The 25,900-nt window shown below is 39.2% G+C and overlaps 1 protein-coding gene across 26 annotated transcripts in view; it reads left to right on the forward strand.

Moving 5' to 3' along the window:
* Window positions 1-25,900, forward strand: part of DLG2 (discs large MAGUK scaffold protein 2) — a 988,777-nt gene that overhangs the window by 154,279 nt on the left and 808,598 nt on the right. For 14 of the 26 annotated variants that reach the window (XM_030286703.4, XM_032751275.3, XM_032751277.3 and 11 more), the window contains one exon: window positions 11,492-11,566. The exons of 2 other annotated variants lie outside the window; for them this stretch is intronic. In XM_030286703.4, the coding sequence (XP_030142563.1) occupies window positions 11,492-11,566 (75 nt within the window). Of the gene's footprint in view, window positions 1-44; window positions 600-11,491; window positions 11,567-11,587; window positions 11,610-25,900 lie in introns of those variants that run through there. 10 more of the 26 variants (XM_032751300.3, XM_072937154.1, XM_041719721.2 and 7 more) reach the window with 10 other exon arrangements.

Genomic DNA, 25,900 nt, shown 5'->3' on the forward strand with positions numbered 1-25,900 from the left:
CCGATAGTTGTGTGTTTTGTGCTTGCTCTGAGTTAGTAGCGAAGAGGAGGGAGAGAGCGAGTGAAAGGGGGGAGGAAAAAAAAGACAGGGAAGGAGAGAGCGGGAGGGAGAGAGAGCGAGAGAGAGGCTGAGAGAGAGAGAGACTTGGCAAGGGAAATCTTATGGGTATACTGAAACAGCAGATCAGAATTGTGAAACCAGAGCTAGGGCTGAAATGTGATGCTTTTGCTCTTTTGTGCTTGTTGTGGTTCTCATCTTCCCATTTAGAGGGCTGCATACTATTCAACAGCATATTTTGATCTCAGATTGAACAATGCAGCAATCAAGCCTGATAAGCCACCTGGAAGTTTTGCTTGAGACGATTTCTAGTGGGTTTACTGATCCCTGTGAGCATCATGACTGCCTTTAGCATTGTGGAGGAGGACTCGAGTTTCTTATGAGGGCCCCACTTGGAAAAGCCGGCTGTGCAGATTCAAGCCTCCGGTTCTGTTCATGCTATTCAAAAGCCTTTCCTCACCCTTGCTGATTTATTTTTATGATTTACATACACTCCTGTGGAGATTTACAGAATGGATTGTCTGTGCATTGTCACGACCAAGGTAGGACTGGAAACATTGCTGTTCTATGTACATATTTCTCTGCTATTTTTCTGTTCCTGTAATTAAATAGATTGAGCATGTACTGTGTCAGGTTGCAAGATAAAGTGATGAATAAGCTTTGCTTCCATGAGCATTTTGTTCTCTTTATCTGTAGATTATGCAGTTTGTTTCTATATGACTTCCTAAATGATATGTTTTTTACTTATTTTTGACTAGCAGAATGAAAAGAATTTCATATTTTATCTTAGCCTATGCTTGTGTCTATTAATAACTCTAGCAACTAGAGCACTTTCAGAATACATCGTATACTGCATATATTTTCTCAGCTTATCAGTTTATTCTGTAAACTAAAGAATAATAAAGAAAGGGGCATTATATGGGTCTTAGGATTTTAAGGAGGCCAATCAGATGTAGTTTAGATAGTCATGGTGTTTCTGATTGGAGCGATGTAAGTTTCTTGTGGCTTATTGTGGCTTTTTTTGGAAAAAAAAAAAAGCCATAGATTACTTTGCTTCCCTAGGCCTAAAAAATTAAAATTCCTAGGTCCCGATTCAGCACTCTTATACTGCTTTTAGATCTAGATGGACTGTTTGGAAACAGTCCTTCTAAATATTTTCTTCTGAACATGAATGTAGACAATATCTTTTCCACAACAGCGACATCAGGCTAAGGATCAGGGTTAGGGACACTTGCCAACCTAAAGATCTGGTGTAGGGATAAGCTGAATGATTCCTTGAGACATCTTCAAACTTATCAAACTAAGTTAATATTAAATGGTAGGGCAATGATAAGGGAACTCCCCTTCTGTTGCTACAGGGCAGGCAGCTCAGTGCATGCTTGCAGCCGCTTTTGCACGTGGTGGTGATGGTGGGATTTGTAAGGAGCAGTTAACAGGGGACATCCAGCTTTGGGGTTCACCACAGTGTTCCTTGTTCTGCCTTACTTTTGATGAAATTCATAATTTCCACAGGACTTGCAAAATGCCTAGGGTGGCCAGAACACCTGAAGGCTGCACAAATGATAAGGCAAAGCAGGGGTTAGCACTGCTATCATCACTGCTGTCATTTTTTGTGTCACAGCTGTGCAGAATGGGGACCCCCATCTGTAATGTGGAGAAGGGCAGGAAGATAGACCCTGGGCACTCATGGGCAGCAGAGGGGGGTGGTGGGTGGCCTCTGTAGAGAGCAGAGAGTGCAGTGGAGCCATGGAAACAGATGCCAGCTGTCATTCCCATCTTGCTGATGGAGAAACCCATATGGGAAGAGAACAAGAGGTGAATGAGGCCACAGAAGGAGGATAAATTGGAGGAGGCTGTGGCTTCCTTCACTTCCTGTTCTTTCCAGGTCTTCCTGGCTCCCACAAGCTGTGCTGAATCTGAGACTATATCCTCAATCAGCCCTGGTGCAGAGCAGAGGCATCTGTTGATGCAATACCATTGGAAGGTGCTCAGCAATGGAGGTGCTCAGCAATGCTGAACAAAGCTGAGATGCAGGATCACGCTAAACATCAAGTTTTTACATGCCCTATTGTTGCCTTCCAGTTCAAAAAGTTGAAAAGAAGAGCTGTGATTAGCTCTACTTCTGCATGTTTTGTTGTGCAGTTGGTAACTACAATTGCATCCATGCTTCAGCTAGAGGTTGTGGGATGGAGGTGTGTAGAAATTGGATTTAGGGACAGGGGAATAAGTTAAGTTTTAAGATGGTATAATTGGAAGAGAACATGTCCCAGTACCTTTTATATAGGTAGAGAGAGACGTCATTTATTTATTTTATGAATTGGTGTTGAAAGTTTTCCACTGAATATTTTCCCAGGGCCTTCTGGGAAATAACAAACATGGATTCACTGCCAGGTCACTACTGCTGCTGCCTTGAGCAGGGCTCCCAACTCCCTCTACACACATTTTTCCTTTCAGCTTTTCTGTCTCTTGAACTCAGCACTGAGTGTCTGAAAGGATCTGAAAATGAAGCATGTGAGTGAGCCTCAAATATTCAACTCCAGATATTCGGTCTTTGCTGCCAATGTTGGTGTTGGAATGAGATACAATGTGAATTGTACATTGCTTTCTATTTGCAGGCATGTGGATACAACATAATATCATATGTAATTGAGCTGAATAATGGCAAAAGTCTAGTTTCAGAACACTTTCATATTGCAACAGCTTGAAACTAAATAAGTTAGTGATTTGCTCATCTTATTTTGTGCCATATTTAAATAGCTGGACTAGTGCTGTGTTGGTCCATAATCTGATTTTACTGGCTTTATTTTTATTGGAGTAACTCTTCTTCCTTTAACGCACTAAGATTTTTTTATCTGTTTATGCCAATTTTCACTAGCGTAATAAGAGCAGACCTTTTTCAGAAAATTTTTTATTTTTAAAAAATCATTTTGATAAGCATGAATTAAGTCTACAGAGCAACAGTGCGATCATTTTTGACCTCAGATCTATTAATTGTCTTTAATTGCTGTGTCATTTGTCTGATTTATGCAGATAATTGCCATTCCTTGTCTTGAAAAAGTGGATCTTGATGTCAGAGGGAGTAAATACATCAGGTTTATTCTTCAGATCTTAAGTAATAAAAATGGAACAAAAGATAAATACTTTTTAAACTGCAGAAGATGAACACTGTTCAAAGAGTTGATATTTTTGACACTTGGTCATTAAATTTAGTCTGGAATTTTTTGTATTTTCACATTATAGAAAATAACATAAATGTTGTGGTGGAGTGAATGTGCCCTTGTACATTACGTTCAATGGAAGTACAGATTGGGCTTTAAACTCTGTGTGGTAAAAGATGACATCTAATAAAATTAATTTCCAATATACCTTGCCAAATCTTAAATCCTACTGATGTTTTTCAGCCAAAGTGTAAAGTATGTTTAAGATAGATTTAAGATATTAATTTGTACAAATTCTTCCTCTTTTTATTTCCTTTGTTTTTCCATGCAGTTCTGAACACAGGGCTACAGAAATGCTGAATCAGTCAAGGACAGCTTCTTATGGTTGTCCTGGTTTATTTTAGTTGATCATGTTCCCAACATAGCATCTTTCCTTTACAGTCACATAAAGCATGTTAATTGGTGGCATTATTTTATCATTAGAAAGAATTCGGTATAAATCAAGCTTAGGTTGAGCCTCCATCCCAGCGGGAGCACCAGGAGTTTTTGAAAGGGAAGAACATTCCCACTGTGCTTCCCAACAGTCGAAGGCAACATGCTGTCCTCTCCTGTAGGTACCAGCTCTCCTTCCATCCTTCTGCCTTTTACAGACTTGTGAATACAACAGGAGCTGCCACTAGTGAAAAAGAAAATAAATAGCTCGATGTTTCTCACTGTAATGGGAGTTGCTCCCCTGGAACCCCCAGTTCCTGGGGGTTTAACACCTGAATGCTTCTGTGTTTTGAGAATATGTACACAAAGAAGAGACACCACTTGAATAATCAAAATTTATTCAAGTTCTCAGCATTGAGCACTGGCAGCAGTAGGATTCCTGTGTCCCAGAACTGTGTCTTTCAGTTTGTGAAACAGAGAATTTACCTTCAGAACTAGGGAGAACACTCAGCTTGAATTTGGTTTTTTAGCTACAAAAATAAATTCCTGCCATCAAAATATTGAAAATTCTGCAACATTTACTTATTTTTAGAGATTCTTGTTGTTAGTTTCCAGTTAAGTAGAGATTTACACAAGATTATTCACTAGACAGGTCTTACATTTAAGTTAATTGTTACTGATCCCTGGGGAGCAATTAATTGAAAATGTGATTATTCACATGACTGGAAAATGGGGAAAAAATTGTTAGTTATTTGTTTTGTTTTGGTTTTGGGTTTTGTGTGTCTTAATAAAAGGCTAGGTTCATTCCACTAGTGAAGAAGTTCAGCATTTTGTTTTCATTTTTGTAGCTTTTGCAAGTTCTGTATTAGTCTAGCTTGAAAAATTAACAATCTCCTTTCATGGCTGCCATTTTCTAAGCACCATCCAGCATCTTTTCTAAGAATTTAATTCACACATTTAAAACAATGAAATATAGACAGAAGGAAATCCCCCTCATTTTGTATTGATGCTGGGAAGAAAAGCAGTAAGCTTGTTTATGCTGTTAACCCATCGTGCAGTTGCATGTGTACAATTTTCAATGACAAAGTTGCCAGGAGCCAGCAACATCTGTCTATCCTATTTTCTTCTGCTGATCCAGCCATATATATGGAACAGGGGACACCACTATGTGCACTTGAGGCAAAATGCTGAACAGATGTGTGATCAGAACTCACAATATGCATGATGGTCATGGAAAATAAGTTACAGTGGTCAGTGACAGGACAAACATTTGGCTTATACCCTGGGTGTGCTATGACTTTTCTGTAGGTCTCTCCCACTCAACACACACATCACCCCACTTTGTAGCATGAAGTTAAGAGTAAAGCAGAGGGGAGCTATAAAATTTGTCTTGCTAGTTCACTTTGAAACTACATTAAGTATATCATTATAAATCCCTGTTGATAGTATGCTGTGTTTGGGAAATGTAGGAGCAGGTCTTGTATCCCTGTAGGATACTGTGGATTTTACAAGTGAGAAAGAAAACATCATTCAGCATTTAGCCTACAAAACTTGCTCCCAAAACCAACTCAGTTGTCTGGAGGGTGTTTTTAGGACATAGCTGAAGAATGGAAAAATATGCAGATGGCACCACTGGGGTGACCTCACTGTTTGAGCATTAGAGTGGCAGCAGAAGCAGTTCTAAGATGCTCTGAGTAGGGCAGAATGGTCGATGAGTTCAGGTTGTCTGCTGGAGATGAGGAGCAGGTCCACACACTGTGTGCTAGCTGCTGGTCCCACTTTGCAGATGAATCCACTAGAAGGTTCAGTTGAATTACTGATTATTTGGGCCTGATACTCATGAAAATAGCTATTTTTATGCTGAGGTGACTTTGTCATAGGCCCGTTGTCCCATCCTTTCTCCCCTGTTTATGTTAATCTGAAAAAATACTCAATACAGAGATTTTAAAAAGAATAGGGTCCAGTTTGTTTTGTGGGACTTCCTGAAAGATAAGCTGTATGTGTCCGAGAGGCAGAGATCAGTCCCAAAATTAGGAAATTATAAAGCTCTTTATAGATACTGAGGTTAACCAGTGCCTCAGGTGTTACAAACTAGTATAATCTTACCAAAACTAACCGAGCTGTAGAGATGATTTGATTTAAATGTAGCTGGATATGAAACAAACAAAAAAAACCACCACATTTTTGTGCCTGCATATTGTTAATAGATCTGGGCAACATTTGTTTTTTCTTTCCAAGACTCCAGGCTTTGAATCATTGCAGTTTGGAGTCATAAACTGGGTAGCTAAGGTTTTTGGTTTTTTTTTTGTGCTGAATTTCCTGGCTATAACAAACCGAAAACAAAGGAAACATAATGATTTCTCCCCCAGCGATCCATATTTAGCAAAAATCAAAATCTTTTTCTATAGTCATTATTAGGTGCTGATGAACACTTAAAACTGTGGTGTTTTCCTGCCAGACTCTAAAAGTGTAATAGTGCTGAATCCATAAAATTTACATGTAATTTAGTAAAGTCTATTCTAAAGTGGTACTTGAGGACAGCTTTGATGACTATGGGCTGGCTGCTGGCGAAACTACACAGGCTTAGAAGAGTAGGAAGATCCTTTTCATTGATTACCATTGATCTTAGCTGGAGAACATGCTCAGGGATGTTTGACAGATGGGGAGTGGATCTGAGTGTTTATTTCAAATCTTTATTTACCAATGTTAAATTTTGGAACAAATATTGTGAGCCTCTAGCGTTTGGATTTAAGACATTATGAATGTAAACTGATGAGACACATGTTGTGTTTTCTAGAAAAATAAAATCATTTTGGGGGGGGAATTTCAAGAAAATTACACAGAACAAACCGATGTGCACTGCATATGTAATGTCTGGTAATTATATCTTGTCAAAAGCTCAACTTTTTCCTCCTTTATTCTTTAGAAATGTGATAATAGTCCCTTTTCCCTTGTAGTTAATTATAAATTTCAGGAAGAATTAGGTCTGTAAAATGTCTTCTTCCCTTCTTCCCCCTCCCTTGGTCTCTATGGCAGCAGCAGGAATGGAAGGGAATTACTTTGATCTCAATTTCTGGGTGACACTTAATTTCTTCTGGGCACTGATCTTGTTTAGTGCAACTGAAATTTTCAATAGATTTCATTAGATTAAGATTTGGTGATTTTAGAGAGATGTCTTTATTGAGACTGGTTATGAGCTATTAAAGGAGAAGGGTGATATTTTTTCATAAATCTATGAAGAGCTCTATAAACTGAGGGCAGAAAATGTTCAATTAACAGCTCAGGCGGGTGTGGCTGGGGCTCAATACTACACAGCAGTGGAGAGCTGCAGAGGTGAGGCAAGGTGGAAGAAGACACTGAGCAAGAAAAAGGAAACGAGTGCTTGATGCTGCCTCAATAATAGTGCTGCTTAATGGTAGCAGAGTTATATACATCCTTAGCAGGTCCTTTTTCTGATATTTGAAGGACCTGGATGAAGGTGGGAAGATAACTTCCCAGTGCCAAGGTGAGCTGCATTTTTATACATTTCGCATATCTGGAAAAGCAGAAAAGATCTGTCTTGTGGCTCTTGTTCTCAACATAAATGTGTATTTCTTTTCTGTGTTAATCTGTTTGATACTGCTGTGCAAATTCGTTTCTGTGTCCATTCACCTGATGCAAGACTTCTGGAAAATGAGAAGATAATGTGCAGTTAAGGATAACGGAATGGTTATTTATGAGTGAATCATTAGGCCAGGGGTATGGCCTGGTATGTTATATTTTGCTCAATCTGAGACCTCTAGTTGAGATCTACAATTTTCATATCTCCAAAGCATCAGAGAAGATAATTTGGAAAGACATGTAGGAGTAGCTGAGAATGTTCCACTGGGATTGACTTCAGCCAATGCTTTTGTTACTAGAGACCTCACTCAAGGACTTGAACACAATTTCTTTTATTTGTATTCCTAGCCATTTCAGTGGATACTAATATGGAATATGACCTGTGACTTCTTTTGACTTTCATCAGCAATATCTTCTCTGAGAGAGAATATTAAATCAGATCTTAGAGAGTCCTGAAGTTCAATGAGCCCTGAACCTTTATATTCCTAAATATCCTCTCTGGATTTTGTTCCATCTTCCTGTAGAGCTAAGATCTGCCTCTGAATGTGTCTCCAGACAGAATCATGTTAATATTTGGCCATCCAAATTTGGTATTGATATTGGTATTTTGTGTATATAAAAATCTCTCCCTGCCTATGAGAAAGTGGCAATAAGATATACCTACTTGCTCCTGAAGTCACTGAACACAAAAGAGGAGTTTTCCCTTGAAATCTTACCTGTAGCTTGCTGAGGTGCAGTTGCATCTCTGTCTCCTGAAACCTCTCTTGTGCAGTGCTACACAGCTCTCACCTTCCATATACAAAGCTCTCACCTTCAATATTCAGTGTGCAGTTATTTCCCTCTGCAATATTGCTGTGGGCAGTGATGCGCTACCACTCTGCATTGTGTTAATGCATTTCCAAATACATTATACTGATGTTCCTAAATAGTGCTGGTAGCAGTCAGTTATTTTAACACCTGACTGAGAAAAGCATATAAGAAAAAAAGCTTGCTTAAGGGTTGCTTGCTAAGAAGGCAGGTGCTGTGCATGGACTCTGAAGGGCTTGCAGCCTTGTTTTTTTTGTTTTTTTTTTTTCTGAGATTGGTGCCTTTCTGTCTTCTGGTTACCCCTGGGGTCTGCATTTCTGAAGGTTTGATAAACCTATAGGTTTTGGGAATTACCTGTGTCAGGGCCTCCGGAGAAGAAACTGCACTGTCTCTAGCTGAATGTGGTGGTAGCATCTCTATCTGACTTTGGTCATCGCTTCATTGCTTCCTGGATGTATTGTTGCTGTGCAATTTATCAAGTGTTTGAAGTGTCAATCCAGGAAAAAAGCTGTGAATGATGCTGAATTCAGCAATAAGAATGAAATTATTCTTTTGTGTCCCAAAGTCTCTTTATACAAAAATTACACAAGCTGAAGATCTTATTGTGTATTTTGAAGGCTTTGATTTCATTAAGCTGTGATAAAGTCTCTGCCTGGATGGCTGTGTCTGTCACTGTGCTGGAGCTGTCTCAAAGGTGAAGCCTAGTGCAGGATGCTGAGTATCCTCAAAGAAAGGGAGTAGAGCAAGACACTGGAAATCACTCATTTATGAGCTATGGAGAAACAGCCCCTTCTCTTTCCATTAAAGATAGAGAAAACTTTTATTGGAATGTATTCTTCCAAACAGCAGGGCAAGGTGTATTTGCATATGACTATTGGCGAACATGAAAAACAAACTTGAGGTGCTTCTTCCTCCCTTGAAGATTGTTTGAAGAAAGATGGTTTTAAACTATGGATTCTCATAACTTTTGAGATTTTTACCTTTTCAGTGTAGTGGTGGGCAACGGTTGTAGTTTTTTTGCTTACCAAACTCCTAAGCTGAGGAAAATGTTAGCAGCAATAATCAATTTGAATTAATTCCTTCTACATCCTGTAAATATTTGCCAATGTATTTATTTCTATGCTTACTTGTATTGCCTATGCCTGCAGAATACTTTAGGTAGTGTTGACTTTTTGGCTATTTTTTAAAATTGGTTTCTCTACATGTGAAATATTGGCGCTTTTGGCTATTAAAAAGCCCTGAGCATTTAGGATGAAAAGTGTTACCAGCAGCTGATATATAACCTTCTATTGAAGACTTGTTTCAATTAAGCGAGGTTCTAAGGTACTAAAGGTGTGACAAGCATTGTTTTTTACACAGGACAGAAAGAAGTAATCATTCAGACAAGAATGAGCTGTAATTGAAAAAAATAATCCAACTTCAAATCCCCAAAAAGCTTTAGAAGAAAGGTGTTCAATCCTTGCCCTTGAACTACATGCATTTCTCAGACAGCACCAGTGCAATGTCATGTTACCAGCACAGTAATTCAAATATCCAGCTGTGAAAGGCCAAGTGCTACAGGTCACTCTACATCCCAGAGGAACAACCAGCACAACTCTTGCCCTGAAAAATTGGGAACTCTGTAGAACTGCTGCTTCTGAACAATTCCCAGTTACTGCCGTCTCTGACCTTTGAATATGCACAAGTGCCAGGGGATTCTAGGCTTTGGGACAATTTAGGTATGAATCTCAAAGACAAGAGTACTTGAACAGAATAAGCCCCTCCTGCTATGAGATTTGGAGCTTTTGTTTTGCAAAAGTTTCCTCTTAAAAATGTGAGGAAATCTTTCTGAGGAGTCTTCTGACAAAGTTATACATAGTTTCCTCTGTAAGATCAGGCTTTTCAATCAGAAAAATGTTTTCAGTCCAAAGCACATTATTTATTTCTTCGCCTTTAACCTGCCTTGGAATAAAGAATGAAAGTGTACAATTGTTAAAGTAAAACATAATTACTTGTGTTTCATGACATCTTTTTAATCAGAATTAATTTACTTTTTTATTATTTTGATAGGATTACACTGTTTGCTGTTGCATTCATCCCTTCTTTACAGGAGATAACACACCTGCGGGATTCTGATGCCATAGTAGTAGATAGCAGTGACTTTTTCAAATCCTTTTAAACAGGACTTTCTAAATTTTCATCTAAAAAGAAAATAAATCTCTTGCTTGCTAGCTGTTTTTTGGAATATTTCTTAAAGTTGTCTAATTGAAAACATTAAAGATAACCAGTGTTAAGTTGTGGAGAATACAAAGTTTAATCTGATAGACACTTTTTTTTTTTTTTTTTTTTTAAACTTGTAAAAGTTTACAAGTTACAAATGTTAACCTTTTGGAGATAAAGAACAAAGCACTAGTAGTTTTAAAATTAGAATCAAAACTGAAAATTGTTTGAAATCTAATCATTAGTGTTTGCAGAGCTTTCTCTCCTTTACTCTCAGCATGGGGAAAAGAAAGGTGCAATGTAGCTGCTTGTGATATATTGGGCTTAACTCAAAATAAAAAGAAGAAAGCTTTTTTTTTCCACTACTTCCAGCTTCAGGAAAATACCTGGTTACAAGAGTCCTCCAATTCAGCAAGCTAAATAATAGTTTGACTCTTATGTGAAATGCTGAGAGTAATGGTGGCAGACACCAGATTTATTCTGAACTTTTCTTCAGGGAGTCTGACCCAATCTGCTGTGCAATTCATTCTGATGGGCTCCAAACCTTGGCTGAAATGTAATTGAATCACAGCAAATGCAAGGGAAATTACAGGAAGATCAGCCTGAAGGCCTGATGGTTGCATCTTGCACTGCCATGTAGAATGTTAGACTTTAAATTAACCCCTCTCTCTTTTTGTTCTGCAAAGTTTCAGGGAACAGCAGAAGTCTTGGGTACCTGCTCAAGTTCTCCAGGGACTCACCTGGGGAGCAAGCAGAGCGTTCTGCTCAGAAAAGAAACATGCCCTAAAAATTTGAGGCATACTTACTCTTCCTAGAAAATAGCCTTGATGGGTGTTTCAGACTGCATCTATCACTGGTTCAAAGACAACATCGTGGAAAAAATGCAGCCTATCATGAAATGGGGGGAGAAAAGCCAATCTCTACCTCCTAACGCTCCACCATTCTCTGAGTGTTCCACTGTGGAGGGAAGGCAGATGGCACATGCTTGGGGTTGAGAGTGGATGTATTTCCATCCACGTAACCCAGAACTTCAATGCAAAATTAATAGAGAACTCAAGAGGCCTTTTTGGTCCTGCAAACTGCAGATAATTCTTCCTACATGACAGTGGAAAATGACTTTGTGAGGTGTGATGACTACAAGCAAACTCCTAGATGCTCCCTGTGGAATTGAGCCCATTGCGCCTAGAGATTGCAGCACGTACTGTGTTGTGTGTAATGCCCTTTTCACTTATTTGCAGCAGAGCCATGGCAGATGCCCATCTCACAAATGCTCAGTCGAAACACCTGCCTGGATACCCATTCAGCACTCTACCGTAAGTTTGAGCCTTTTAATACAAAGATTTGAGGGACTGAATGGTAAGTCTCTGTGCTTGGAGTAGCCCTGGGCGGGTAAACATAATTAATGCATTTGAGAAAGAACAGTAATGAGTCTCACGTCTAGACCAAGCTCCTTGGAAAGCCTAAACTGTTGATGTGTTGGGTTGTGGCTTAGCAGTGCTTCTCCAGGAGTTTAGACTCTCTAGGAATTGAATGCATTCAACGTGGACCAGAGGGGATCGGTGAAAAGTGTGGTATAGGGTGATGACGGAGCATGGAGTTACTGATGATTTCTATAACTGGGCCCCAGCTGAGTGTGGTGACTGGGAGCCATCCAGATCCAGGTGGTGATGCAGGGAAGGGGAGATGCATCTTTCCTTTTCCACATTTTCATGGAAAAAAGAATGATGATTCCAAGTGCTTTACAGACTATTAAGTGGGAATCTGCCCAGCATAGGTAACAACAGCTTTTGGGATGATGGATAATAAGCAAAACTTGGTCTGCTGAGTTTATAGGAAATTTTTGCTGTAAATGCTTTCCTCCTCTTGCAAATTAGATGACTTCAGTGAGATTTGCTTTTAACTATGAAAGACAGAGTGATATTTGAGAAGGAGAAAACCTAACTGCGGTCAAGTTGACACTGCTTTGATTTATATCTTGTCTCAGCATGCATTGTAGATAGAGCCAAATCTTTGGGTGTTGGAAGTTAGAGGGCTGACTAATAGAGCTATGATGATTTATTGCACCTAAGGAATTGGCAAGATTTCACTGACATTTCCGTTGGCTCTGGACCACAGCATGATGTTGGTCCACAGCTATCAACTTGTCACTTTTTATGAGTAGATGAATGAGAAACAAATTCAAGTTGTCACTCTCCCTCAGTCTCTCACTAATCTTGCAAGTGATTGTAAGCTCTGAGGCTTTGATTGTCTTTATATTATGTTAAAATTATTTATGTTATTGTTTATCTCTATGATAAGACCTGCTTAAAAATATCAACTGAACAGTTGAGCTACCCAGTTTTTTACCAGGTGAGGCTCTAGGCCAGTAACTTGTTAACTCACTCTAATAATTAGTTTCCATTTGCAAACACTTTGGACTGACTTTGTGGTGTGATTTATGTTGTTCTGTGTTTATATTAGATAAACAATATATTATGTTGGTTTGTGTTTATATTTATATTTTGTGGTTTTGTTGTTATGTGTTTATATATAAACACACTATATAATTATATTGTGTTTATATAGGGTTGCAGTATGAGCACAAGAATGGTAGTGTAAGGCTTTGAGAACTGGAACTGTGCTGGACATTTGTGGCAAATCAAGACCAATTGCACTCAATGCAACATCATGACCTAACTTTACATAGTGGCTTAAAATACCTTGGACATTTTTTAGGATACTTGTTTCTTAAACCATAAAAAACAAGTGTTTGAATATTCTTTGCTTGTCTTTTGTTGGATAACTGCGCATGCATAGTTAATATAGTGTCACAAAAAATGGTAAACTGAGGATTGAGCTTTGTTGTCTTGCTAAGCATGAGAAATTGTCTAAGATCAGAATAACTTCAAATGTTATTTTTTAAAAACTGTTAGAGTGGAAACGGGTTTTGTGACCAATACTAGTCAATACCTTAATCAACAACATAGACAGTGGGATTGTGTACCTCCAGCAAATTTGCAAAGAGCACCAAGCGGAATGGTGCAGTTGTTATGCTGGAGGGAGGAGATGCCATCCAGAGGGAGTGTCACAGGCTAGAGACATGTGCCAATGTGAACCTCATCAAGTTTAACAAGGCCAAGTGCAAGGTGCTGCACCTGAGTCAAGATAATCACCAGTGTCAGTACATACTGTGAGATCTGGGAGAAATAAATTGAGAGCAGCCCTGAGGAGAAGGAACTGGGGGTACTGGTGGATAAAAAAAGCGGACATGAACTGACAGTGTACACTCCCAGCCCAGAATGCCAATTGTATCCTGGGCTTCATCCAAAGCAGCGTGGCCAGCAGAGTGAGGGAGGGGATTCTGCCCCTCCGCTCTGCTGTGGTGAGACCCCAGCTGGAGTGCTGCACCCAGCTCTGGGATCCCAGCATAAGAAGGATTTAGACCTATTAGAGCAGGTCTAGAGGAGGCCAAGGAAATGGTCAGAAGGCTGGAGCACCTCTTCAGCAAAGACAGTGTTTGCCCTGGAGGAGAGAGGCCTTACCGTGGTGTTTTCCCATTTAAAGAAGGCTTATAAGGCAGACAGGGTCAAACTTTTTAATAGGATCTTTAACGACAGGACAAGGGGTCATATTTTTAAGCTGAAAGAGGATAGGGTTAGACTGGACATAAAAAAGAATTCTTTACTATGAGGTTGGTGAGACACTGAAACAGGTTGCCCAGAGAAGCTATGGATGCTTCATGCCTTGAAGTGCTCAAGATGAGGCTGGATGAGACTTTGGGCAACCTGCTCTAGTGAAAGGCGTTCCTACCCATGGGTGGGACTAGATGGTCTTTTAAGGTCTTTTCTAACCCAGACAATTCTGAATCTATGAAAAAGAAACCAACCCAACTTTCTACTAGAATATATTTCAACCATTCACTTGGTTGCTACTTTTTTGATTCTAGAATACAACATGTGGTCCTTGAGGTAATTGCCTACCTGAAGCTTGTTCTTATCTATATGTTTTCTTGATTATAGAAGCTGAATGGAATGAAGGCAAATAAGTTGTAATTCCCAAGTACCTTCTGCTTCTTTTTTATCAAACAATATTCGACGCAGCCAAACAGATTTTTCTGTCTGTCTTATCTGTATCACATATTTATAGGCACATTTTACTATACTTGAGTAGACTTATTTTCCTGGGAGACTAATGCAGACAGTTGGAGCAAATTGAATCAGACAGAAATTAACTTCTAAGTGGTCGATATTTTTCCCTATCTTTTTTCAACACTTTTTCAAAGTGTTTTTTAGCTGACTTGCCTTTATCACAGAAAAATATCTATGAAACATCAGCATTTTTATAGAAAGCTGATTAATGAAATGAAAACTTCTAGTGACACATCAAAGCATATTGCCTCCTATAAAAGTCTTGTAGGGGAAAAAAACAGACATCTGTCCAGTTGTGACAACTCTAATAGATGACAACATCATGTGTTTGGATGTCTCTCAACAGTGGTGGAGGGAGCAGTGTCAAACAATGAAGAAAAAAAAACTGCTAGAAAAAGTATCCTGTTTCATCAATTGTGCTATCTGTGTCACTGAGGATGGCATGTGTCTGGGCTCTCCTTTTTCAGCATTTTTTGTAAAAAGCACTGTGTTCTCCCTTGGGAATGCCTTTTGCATCTACTGCAAGAACCAAAAGATCTGGCAGCATTGCTGTTATGGAACAGTCCGAATTTTGCCATCCCTAATTTAAAATCCTGTTTGAGTTTGTTGATGATTCTTGCAGTTAAGATTCTCAATTCTGTTTGGCAACTCACCATCTGGAAAAGAGGACATAAGTGCATACCGACTTTCTGTGCCTTCACAATGTCCTTAATTAGATTCATTTTGAGTCTGAGAGTTTAATCAAGGGAATTACCTAAGGGTGGCTTTGTCTGTATTTGCATTTTTAGTCATGTCTTCCAAAGGACTGTAGTGTTTGATATATAATACTCCAAAAGAAGTTCACTGTACTGCTATTATACTATACCTCCCTATCACTGTGGCTGCTCACTAGCTAGATCCATTATGTAAAGATAATGCAGTGTCAGAAGCTGCACCTGTGTTGCAAAAACATTTGGGGCTGTCTTTCCTTCTAGCCCACTTGACAGCTTTTCTTGAGCTTGGCATTCAGCACAAGAATTCACCTTAGATCACCCTGCAGCATATATAGGATTCCTCTGCATTTCCCTGCTGCATTCTCAGCAGAGCTCTTTGGCCCTCTGTTCTAGCCCACTGAAAAAAATCCCTTTTGGGCATCATTTGCCGTGGAGAAGCAGCAGGAAGGAGCAGTAAAAGGGGTGTGAGCACAAAAGAGAAAAGATCTGGCACATGCCTTAAGCAGAGCCTCATTCAGCATCAGCTGCCCCCTCACTGTGAAGAAGGGGACAGTGACTCTAAGGGAAGGTGAACCTAAAGAAGGTCCTTGCAGGGTAAATGCAGCAGCTGTACCTGCTTCCATGGCTCATGGACTGCAGATCTACATAGATGCCAGGCTGCTCTGCAGCTAAATGCTGCAGCTGAACTTTCTGCCTCTTGATTTGCCTATATCCATAGCATAAGGAGAGCAAGTATCACTCCTCTTTGAACCTGCATATGTTCTTATTTTATTTACATGGGATAGATGTGTATGCAGAGGATATAGTTACTCCTGTTTTTTCTTTTCCTCATTTATTTGGAAACACTGGAGGCACAGGAATGCACTAATGCCCTGCACAATTCTGAATTTAGTTCTGCCTGATCAGAGAGTTAACCCATAAACATTCCTGCTTTAAACAAATCAAGGCTTTTGTGTTGAGAGTCACTTCACAGGAGCTGTTTTAAAGAAATTTGTACTTTTGGAAGATGACTTGGAAGATGCAAGTTAGTTTTGGTGGTTGTGCTCTATGTAAAGAATGTTCTGACATGATATGGAGCCAAGCAGAAACATATTGAAACATGCATATTCTGATTTGGTCTAGGGCTATGAGCATGGAGGAATTGTTGCTGAAACCAGTCTTGCTTTTGTTAAACACAAAACAAATAGAAGTCTCTGTTTGGCAGGACACAAAACAAATAGAAGTCTCTGTTTAGCAGAAGTCAGCTGTCTCCTGGGACTAGTGACTCCTAACGATGTCCCATCTTTTCCTGTGTAGATGTGCTCTATAAAATAAACAGATTGCTTTGCACTCCAAGAAATGTATTTTGCAGGAACTCTCTAAGCTTTAAGTCTTTTTTTATTAAACCCCTGTTGGCTAACACATTTTAGTCACAATCCAGGTGGTGGTGAATGCTCATTGTGGATAAAGTAAAACATTTGAGAACAGAGCTATTAAAACAGTGCTTCTTCCGTCTTTCACCTCAGTATTTGATGGCAATGGAAAACTCTGAGTGCTAAAACCCAGCTTTATTTTTAAAGGAGGTATTAAAATAATGCCATGAATATTTCTGCTAGGTCTTTATATTCCTGCAGATCTTCATTCCTAAGGCTCCTGTACCTCTCTTTGCCCAGTGCTCAATGCAGTTTCTTGTCCAATTCTTTAAAAGGCGTGGTTAAAATAAGTCTTGTCTGTACTCTGCAATGCTGCATCTGTTACCAACTGACAGCTATGAAGATGCTTTTTAAAATAGCCACTTAGATCCCCCTTCCTCTTGGATAGCTCTCTGATGCTTTCTTCTTGTTTTCACCACTCCTCCTTAGCCTTCCCTGGGGAAAAACATGCTGTTCCTATTGTTGGCAGTAGCTGGAGGTGCTGAAGATTCTCTTCTGTAATCTGATTTACGGATTCAGTGGGGAAAATTAGGCTTACTAGGCTAAGGTAGTGTTGGATTAGCAGCAAAGCACAGCACATCCTAGCAGGGCAGCAAATGCTTCATGCTTGGGTAGATAGAGGCATAGGCTAGCAGAGTATCTGTAAACAGAAGGGATTAGGCTTAGGAGAAAATTTTGTGAGGGGTAAGGCAAACAAAGCCATTTACTCCACTATTTTATCAAATAGAAGGGAAGAACTGGGATAGAAGATTTCTTAAAATGGCAATAGCCCTTTGATAGGGAAATATATATACCTAGTTTATAACATATATAACATATACCTAGTTTATATAAATATAATATAACCTTTATCCCATTGCAGTTCCTAGTGAAACTAGGGAAGGGTTTCAAAACTGCAAAACAAGCTCAGAAACCCTGAAGATAAGTTGATAATACATTTAAAAATTTTGATGATAAACATTAAGCTGCTCAAAACCATTATCTGCAGACTGACCCACATAGCTGCTTGACATCATGATCAGGAAACATTTTGCATGAGTTATTTACAATGAGTAATCTCATTAAGCACACATTATGTATAGGATATTTGCTGTCTTTATTGCTTTCTTTGTTTTATGGAAAGCACCAGGATGTTTCTGCAGCAGTCCCAGGCAACAGTGCATAATTTAGAGCAAAATCTTTCTAATTTGGTTATAGAAATTTTGTTTAAGCTGAAACCTAGTATTGATCTTTATAAGAGCAATTACTTAAAGGTACTTTTATGGAAAAGCAAATATAGATTTAACTACTTAAAATCATTGCAGCTTATGAGGTTTATGAGCAAAAAAAAATTAAACACTTAATTTTCTTCTGGACACAATTTTAAAATTCTGTTTTAAGTGCTCATTTAGCCAGGCAGCATTTTGACAGTGTTGCTGAAGTTTAAAACCAATGTGCACATCCAATTTCTACAGTATTTATTATTTATTATTCCCAGAGGGAAAGCACCGTTTGAGTACAGTTTTTGTGATAGACTATACTTAGCTTGGGGGTTATATACCAGGGATATTTCTACTCAAAAGCCACACTCTCCTGACATGGGAAATTCCATGCTAAGGTCAAACACAAGTGAGTCAAACACTCTGGGTTTATGGTGATATACACAAAACCCAGGTTAGCTCTGCTCTTTATTTACAACCTGCAATAACCAGAAAATATTTTATGACTGCTTAGATGTGTTTCTAGTCCCCAGTAAAGTCAGCAAATTTGTTTTCATTATTTTTCTCATAGATGTGCCGCAGTGTAAAATGAAGCACTGATCTAATATTTTTTTTTATAGGAAACCAAAGAAGTTGAGTATATAACTTTAAAAAACGTATGTGTATGTAGCAAACAGGTGAAGGGGAGCTCAACTGGAAAAGTAGGACTCTTCCTTAGAGGTCAGTAACTCCTATCATGGTATCTCACTATATGTTAACAAGCACCCTGATTTTTCCTCATGCTGTAGTAAAAATCCATAGAAGAAACTTTGTGGGAGAAGCAGCTGTGGCAGAAAAAAGATAGAAACTGTGCCTTGATCAGCAGTATTTGATAGTGATGCTGACAGTGTAATTCATCTGTCCAGATTTATGTTGTTGGATAGCTATAAACACCTTTGAAGGACAGTTCACCTTTACACTGATATGAATGGACTGGGTTATGGAAGGCTGTGTTTCTCCTGACTAATGGTACAGGAGACCTGGGCAGCCAGCTCTGACACAGTGTCTGAACTGAAGGTATATCCCATGGTTTTCTCAGTGTTGCCCAAGTCTGTAGCAAAGTGGTAACGTACAACAGACGCACAGGTACAAGACTTTCCTTCTAGGTACTCCAAACACACATTTCATTCTAGTTAACCTTTTGGAACGGTAGAATTATAAAGCTTGGAAAAGACCTCTAAGATTATGGAGTCCAACAGTTAACCCAGCACTGCTCACCACTAAGCCAAGTAACCACGTCATCTGCATGCCTTTTGAACAACTCCAAAAGTGGTGATTCCACCACTTCCCTGGGCATTGTTTCAATGACCGTCTATCTTTTTAGTGACTAATTTTTTCCTACTATCCTGACTAAACCTCCCCAGGTGCATCTTGTGTCCATTCCCTCACATTCTGTCACTTGCTGGGGGAAGAGATTAATTTCCATCTGTCTACAACCTTCTTTAAGGCATTTGAAGAGAACAAGAGGGTCCCAGCTCAGTCTCTTTTTCTCCAAACTAAACACCCCTGACTTCCTCACCTGTTCCTCATAACTTGTGCTCCAGACCCTTCTGCTCCAGACTCTTCTCCAGCTCTGTTGCCCTTCTCTGGGCATGCTCCAGCCCCTCAATGTCTCTCCTGCAGTGAGGGGCCCAGAACTGAATGCAGGATTTGAGGTGTGGCCTCACCAGCGCTGAGCACAGGGGACAATCCCTGCCCTGGTCCTGCTGGTCACACTGTTGCTGATATAGGCCAGGATGCCATTGGCCTTCTTGGCTACCTGGGCACACACTGGATCATGTTCAGCTGCTGGCAACCAGCACCCCAGGGGTCTTTTCTGCTGGGCAGGATTCTGGCTGTTTTGCCCCCAGCCTTTAGCACTGCCTGGGGTTGTTGTGTGACCCAAGTGCAGGACCCCGCACCAGCACTAGGCCTTGCTGAATCTCATACAATTGGCCTCAGCCCATCAATCCAGCATGCCTGGATCCCTCTGCAGAGCCTTACTATCATCCATAAGATAGGTAGAGCTACTGCTGACTTCCAGACAAAATGCAAATGAAAACAGGATTGAATCTGGGCACAGCCCAAGCTGTGTAGAAGTATTACAACATTTCACAGAATATGGTATTATACCTAATGCCTTTTTCCTTAATACCTTGAAAAAAATCTGTTTAACATAATAGACCATATGTTTTAGTGGCATTTTCACTGGTACTTTTAGATTGCAAGTCCTATTTTTCATTCAGTACATACATACTGTATAATGTCATTTGCACTTAAAGGGCTCTGGGAACCTAAAAGCCTCTCTTTATCACATAAATGGCTATAAACAGCCATATTAGCAAATGTGTTCTGCAAAGATTTATTCCTGGAAAGTTCTGAATGTCTCCTGTGAAGTTCTTGGGGTTTTCCCTTTGACCCTGTTGGTATCATTCATATGCCACTCTAAATAAGCACGGGAATCCTGCCCTGGGACTGGGACAGTTTATATATCAGGGAAGTTTTGCACAGGCAATTCACAAGAAATGAATGTAAGAAGCTTCTTTGAATGCTGGTAGACGTTACTCTTCCCTACAAAGTACTCATTTCTTTGCTGTTTGAAACTTTTTTTTTCAGTTGTGAACAAATGGAAATTAGGATTTGTTTGCTTTTTTGTTTGTTTGGGGCTCTCTAAGGAAGCAGGGAATATAATTTTCCTGTAAAACACATAATTGATAAGTTGTTACATGTCACAGGAAGAGTGTGAATTATAGGTCTAACAGTACTCTGCTTTCAGGGTTTTGAAAACCAGAGCTTTAATTATTCATGCAAACAGACCTAAATTCTATCATCTGTTCCTGGGATTTGAGCCTTGCCAAAACAGATGCTCCACCCTGTTTATTGGTGACTCTTGGAGCTTCGGTATCCATCTCTCTGTGTCAGTGACCCTGCAAGAATTTTCCTTGGTGGACATCTGCCTTTTTTGAATCAAGACTCATCATCTTATGTGAAGTCACAGGTCTAAATATTTGCTTGAAGGGTTTAGCATTAATTACAGATTCAGACACATTCTGTCAGTCATTCTATCAGTACCTATTCATGTAATCCACAGTAGGGCCACCTCTCCTCCCTCGGATGCTTCACTGGATTTCCTCAGCATCTGAGCATCTCAGCATGTTAATGTGTTTTCACAAGATCCTTGTGAAGAAGTTGGGAAAAGCTGTTATCCCCATTTTAAAAATAAGGGTGAGAAGCAGAGAGATGGAGAATATGACTGCATTGTGTAGGGATACACTGAGCATATCAGCTCTGGAACAAGTGCTGCACTGAGAGTAATTAACCCAATTAACCCATAATAAAGCTAATAGTCCATGCATGATATCACATGTTTGTACTTTTCTGTGCCCATGCTACTGGTCAGCTCTTGAAGCAACCTTGGGGCTTTGTTACAGGACAGTGAACGACAGAACAGAATATTACTCCTCTGTGGAAAGAGAAAGGGACATTTAAAAAAATATTCACCATCACAGATGTAACTTCAGAAGAGGGTTTTGCTACATTGGTTTGGTGACCTGGGCCACCCCTTTGCTGAATAATTTTGTGAGCTGGGCTCTGGCTGCGGAGCAAGGGGACAGTGACAGTCTGCAGGAGCTGTCAGATCTGCAAGCTGCTCCAATGTCACTGTCTTTGCTCAGAACTGAGTTTCAGGGCAGCTTCATTTAGAGGCTAAACATTCTCTATTCCTCTGAATTGTTTATAATGTATGATGAAGACATCTAAAATAGGATGCTGTAGAATGAAAGAAAAAGCAAAAACCACAGGAAGGTTGAAGATTTTTCCTCCCACAAGTATATATTATGTATATGTATTTTTATACATAGATTCAGTATCCCCTTTTTTGTGCCTCTGGTGTCAGCTCCTGAGTTTACCCTAGTTGTACTTATCTCTGCTGCATAAATAACTCTCTGTCCCTGTCTCCACTTAATTTATACCTGAAGGTGTTCACTCCTGTTCTTTTTTGCTATGCCACCTGCCTCTCAGTCTGACTGCTATGTTATTCCCTTCTCTGCCACCAGTGTCAGATTTTCTGAGAAAAGCCCAGGTCTTGAAATATTTTGGGAGGGGAAGGATGGGTAAGGGAGTGCTCTTCCATGTTTTTGGGCTCCCTTTTCACCCACAGAACAGTTCTCACAGTTTCTTCTTCCCTACCATGTCCTTATTTCTGAGGTACTTACGGATATTCCTATTTGGATAAACATTTACTATTTTTAAACTGTTGATCCTTGCAGAATAGGTAATCAGAAAAAGCCAGTCATGAGTAAAGAACTGTGATTTCTAACACTGGATAGCCACCTAAAAATATTTAAATGCCATTACTGTAGCAGAATGGCAATACTGGGTTAAAGGGGATAAATCTCAGGAGAGAGAACCCAGTCATCTGCTGTTACAGGGAACACAGTCATGTAAAACCTCACTTGAGAATTTGGAAATTATTCACTGTCAGACACTTCTAACTTCTGCTGTCATCCTTTGTTGGTCTCTGCTACTGGATGAATGTGTAAGATAAAGCACATATCATGCTATTTAAAGATTGGTCTCACTAAAAACCCTGGTGAATATCTGAGAATTTGTGGTCTGTCTGGATTTGTCCTGCTACTGTAAAACAGAACTGAGTGTGCTGATGTGTGGCATCTCTGCACAGTGGAGCCTTTGGGATTGTAAGCTCAGACCAGGTCTGCCTCCTAAAAAGCAAATTTAGTCACATTTGGTGTTAGCAGACTCAGTCACTTTAAATGGTTCGTAAAACTTAAAACTGGCCACAGGAGAGAGAATGAAAGTCCCAAAGGATCTCTGTACCTCTGCAGATGATAGAAGTCCATAGTTGATGCTTAGAGATAAAGTCTGGTAAGAGTACAGAGTAATATTTCCCTTGGAATATCTTTCCTGCTTCCAGCAATCAGGAATTTAATGGCTTCTTGAGTTTGAGGTTACAGCTTCTGCTAGGCCAAAACTCCTTAAAATAAGGATTGGATGAGTGGAAAAAACTCTGCTCTCATATATGTAAATCTAGATTCGCTGCAGTGGAACAGGGCAGGGTTTGGTTTCTCCCTCTCTCCCTTGATAGTAAAAGTGATTAAATCTTGGAAGTTTGAATCCTCTCCTACACTTTTTTTTTTTTTTTTAAAATAAAGAATGATTTGAGAATAAAATCTTGGTATTTACTTTTATCTGTTCTTAAGTAAAGAGGGTTTTACTTATTAGGTACTGCTTATCAGTTTTCTAGTCTAGTATATATTCTATTTTAATAATATCTGCTCAGCTATGCATTTTCTCCCCCTCACGATATGTGCATGAAAGGTGCCTTTAGAGATTTAAGGGGGCGATTTGAATAATGATTTTTTTTCAGCTGTCCTTCATTAAATTCAAATTGCCACTAACTTTCTGCAACATCACTTCAATGGAAACTTAGTATCCGCTAAAATAAAACATGTCTTTGAGCAGATCTTTCCATTTTTCTTATTTATTTTCTACTGCTTTTTGAGTATTATTTGTTGCATAGTAGTTGATACGAAATTTGGAAGCCCTTGTAAGTTATTCACAGTATTTCTTTTCCATTTAATGGTAGTTTTTTGAATAAGACCTTCTTTTGTTTCAGCAAAATCACTAACAAAATTGATTTTGAAGTGAAAGTAGAAAGGTGTCCTCAGTTTATCACCTCAGAAAATGAAAAAAATTTGAATTCATAGCATTCACAGTAGTAGTTTACCATATTGCATGTTTATTGGGTTCTTAGATGTGCTTAACTGCTGTTAAGCAGTAAAATCCAAGAAACTGGAGATTATTGAATGGTCTGTTTACTAAACCAATCTTGACATCTTTATTCATACAAATCTGATTATGTTGCCACTTCCAAATGGTATTTTGGACATGGGGGTTCACTATTATTTTTTGGTTTTACTTTGTTTAGTAGTGATAATCTACAGAATCAGGACAGCTTTGTTGGGGGTGGGAGTTGTTTTGTGTTCTGGTTTATATATAATTAACAAAATTGCCAGTTAATTTCCAAGTACTTGTTGCTGGTGAATTTACATAAAATGGAGAGCATCATTGTTGGTCTGAGTCAGAGTGCGATTGGGAAAAAGCATCCAGGAATTATTCCAGAGGAACTCCTGAATTCTGGCTGGATTCCAGCATACCTTAAGAAGAATGACCCTGTCTGTTCCTTCCCTTACACCAAGCTAGATAGACAAATTGCTTTCTGCTTTCCTTGAGATCTCAAATTTCTTTGAGATCTATTTGTACATACAGTACAGCATAACTGTGGTATGATTTCAAATTCTATATGCAATTTTCCAGGGTCAGCATTAAGTGCTTTTTATCTCGAAACTGAGAATGAAAGAAAAGTTATTGAAAAACACATACTTTATTATATTAAAAAGAACTTGATATTTTAATTTTTTTGGGGGTGGGGGGAAGAGAGACAAGACAGGAGGTGGTAAAAAAGCTCACTGTTTTGGGAGTTTCATTTTTGAGTGCAAACCCAAAATATTGGCATAATATTTTATAATTTACTTTACATACTTTATAATTAAATTTTAGGAAAAAACTTCAGAAATCTATGCATCATAGATGCAGGTTGAAACTGTCAGTGTTCAAGGTGGTTAGAACTTTTTTTCTTTAAAGCAACTTGACTTAAAAGCATAGAAAAGTAAATGCTAGTTGGTTTTTTTTAAACAGTCTTTTATTCAGTTCTTACTACTGCGGTCTTTACATCTTTGTTCTTGACTTACTTTTTCTGTTATTCTTCACTGACAAAAGATACCGTCACACCCGCATAAGCCTCAAGTTTATGTTTCTTTCTGAACAGGAGCCAGAAGACCCCAACTGCCATGAAATTGAAAAGGCTGAAGAATAACAAAAATCACTTGTTCCCACCTCTATTCCCTACCCAGGATGATATCCCCTGAAACATCCTTTCAAAGTGGCAGTCTAGCAGACATGGATGCATCTCAGGACTATGAAGTCCTGGTTCCACATAAGCAATTTAGTGACTGAAATGCATCTTGGATAAAATTTAAGTTTCCAAGTCGAAGTAGGCAGTTAATGAAGCCCATGTCCATTCCCATCCCTGCCTTCTCCCTTGCTTATGTATCTCTAAGGTTTCAGGCACCAGACTTGGCAGAAGTACATTTGCCATCCTTTTTGCTGAAGTTTCCTTCATCTCTCCAGGTACAACTGGCCATATTTTGCAGGGAGGATGGAGACTTCCTCTCTCTGAACCTTATTTGTTGCTGCTGGTGATTGTACTCTCGAGAGTGAAGCTTATGCTGAGCTTTGAATTTCCCTTCATAACAATGCAATTATACTGAGAGCATCCCAGCTTTCATCAATCTTCTGAGGGAAAAAATGAAGCAATCCTGCCTACCAAAAGGGGAGTTTAGGCATGGGAGCAGGCTTGAGAGCTTTCAGCAATCTATTGTGATTTCTTTTAGAAGCACAGATCAGGCAGGCACTTGCAGTAGAATACAGGGAATTTAAAAATATAACCATTTATCTCCTCTCTTGCATTTCCCCTTGCTGCTAGCAAACATGCTACTTCTTCTGAATTTTGTTACTTGTAATTTTCATGAACTGCATTGCAGAAATGAGTACCTAAGGGCCATATCAGGCAGCTCTTAGGATCACCATGCTTTATAGATCTGCAACCATTTCCATTGTGACCTTCTCAAAGTGTGGCAGAGATTATCGATGACAGTATGGCAATGTTAGTGTCACCATCTAACAGGTGCCAAGTCACCCCTGATTTTAGGATGTAATATAATGGATGAAATGTAATAAAAGGTTAAGAAGAGGTGATGCTTCTGGACTTAAGTTACTATTTTTCTGGGTGTATTTGCTAGGATTTCTCTTAAGACACATTGCCTTTGCAGATGGAAATTCCTATGCTAATTTGTGGAAGAAAAGGTCAAGAACTACAGTAGTTAAACGACATTGCTCAGTCAGATCAGGGCAGAAAGTTAGGAAAGATAGGCAGTTTAAAATAATTTGCAAGGCTCAGCAAACTCTTAACATGAAATTTAACTGAATTGTAGCTCAGTTACTGTCTACTCTCTAAGTATGGTAATATGCATTGGCAAAAATAGTCTATTTTATACTGACTGATCATCTTAATTTGACAGGTTGGCTGTAAGAAAAGAT

This window comes from Taeniopygia guttata, chromosome 1 (assembly GCF_048771995.1).
Source record: "Taeniopygia guttata chromosome 1, bTaeGut7.mat, whole genome shotgun sequence".
Taxonomy (NCBI): Eukaryota; Metazoa; Chordata; class Aves; order Passeriformes; family Estrildidae; genus Taeniopygia; species Taeniopygia guttata.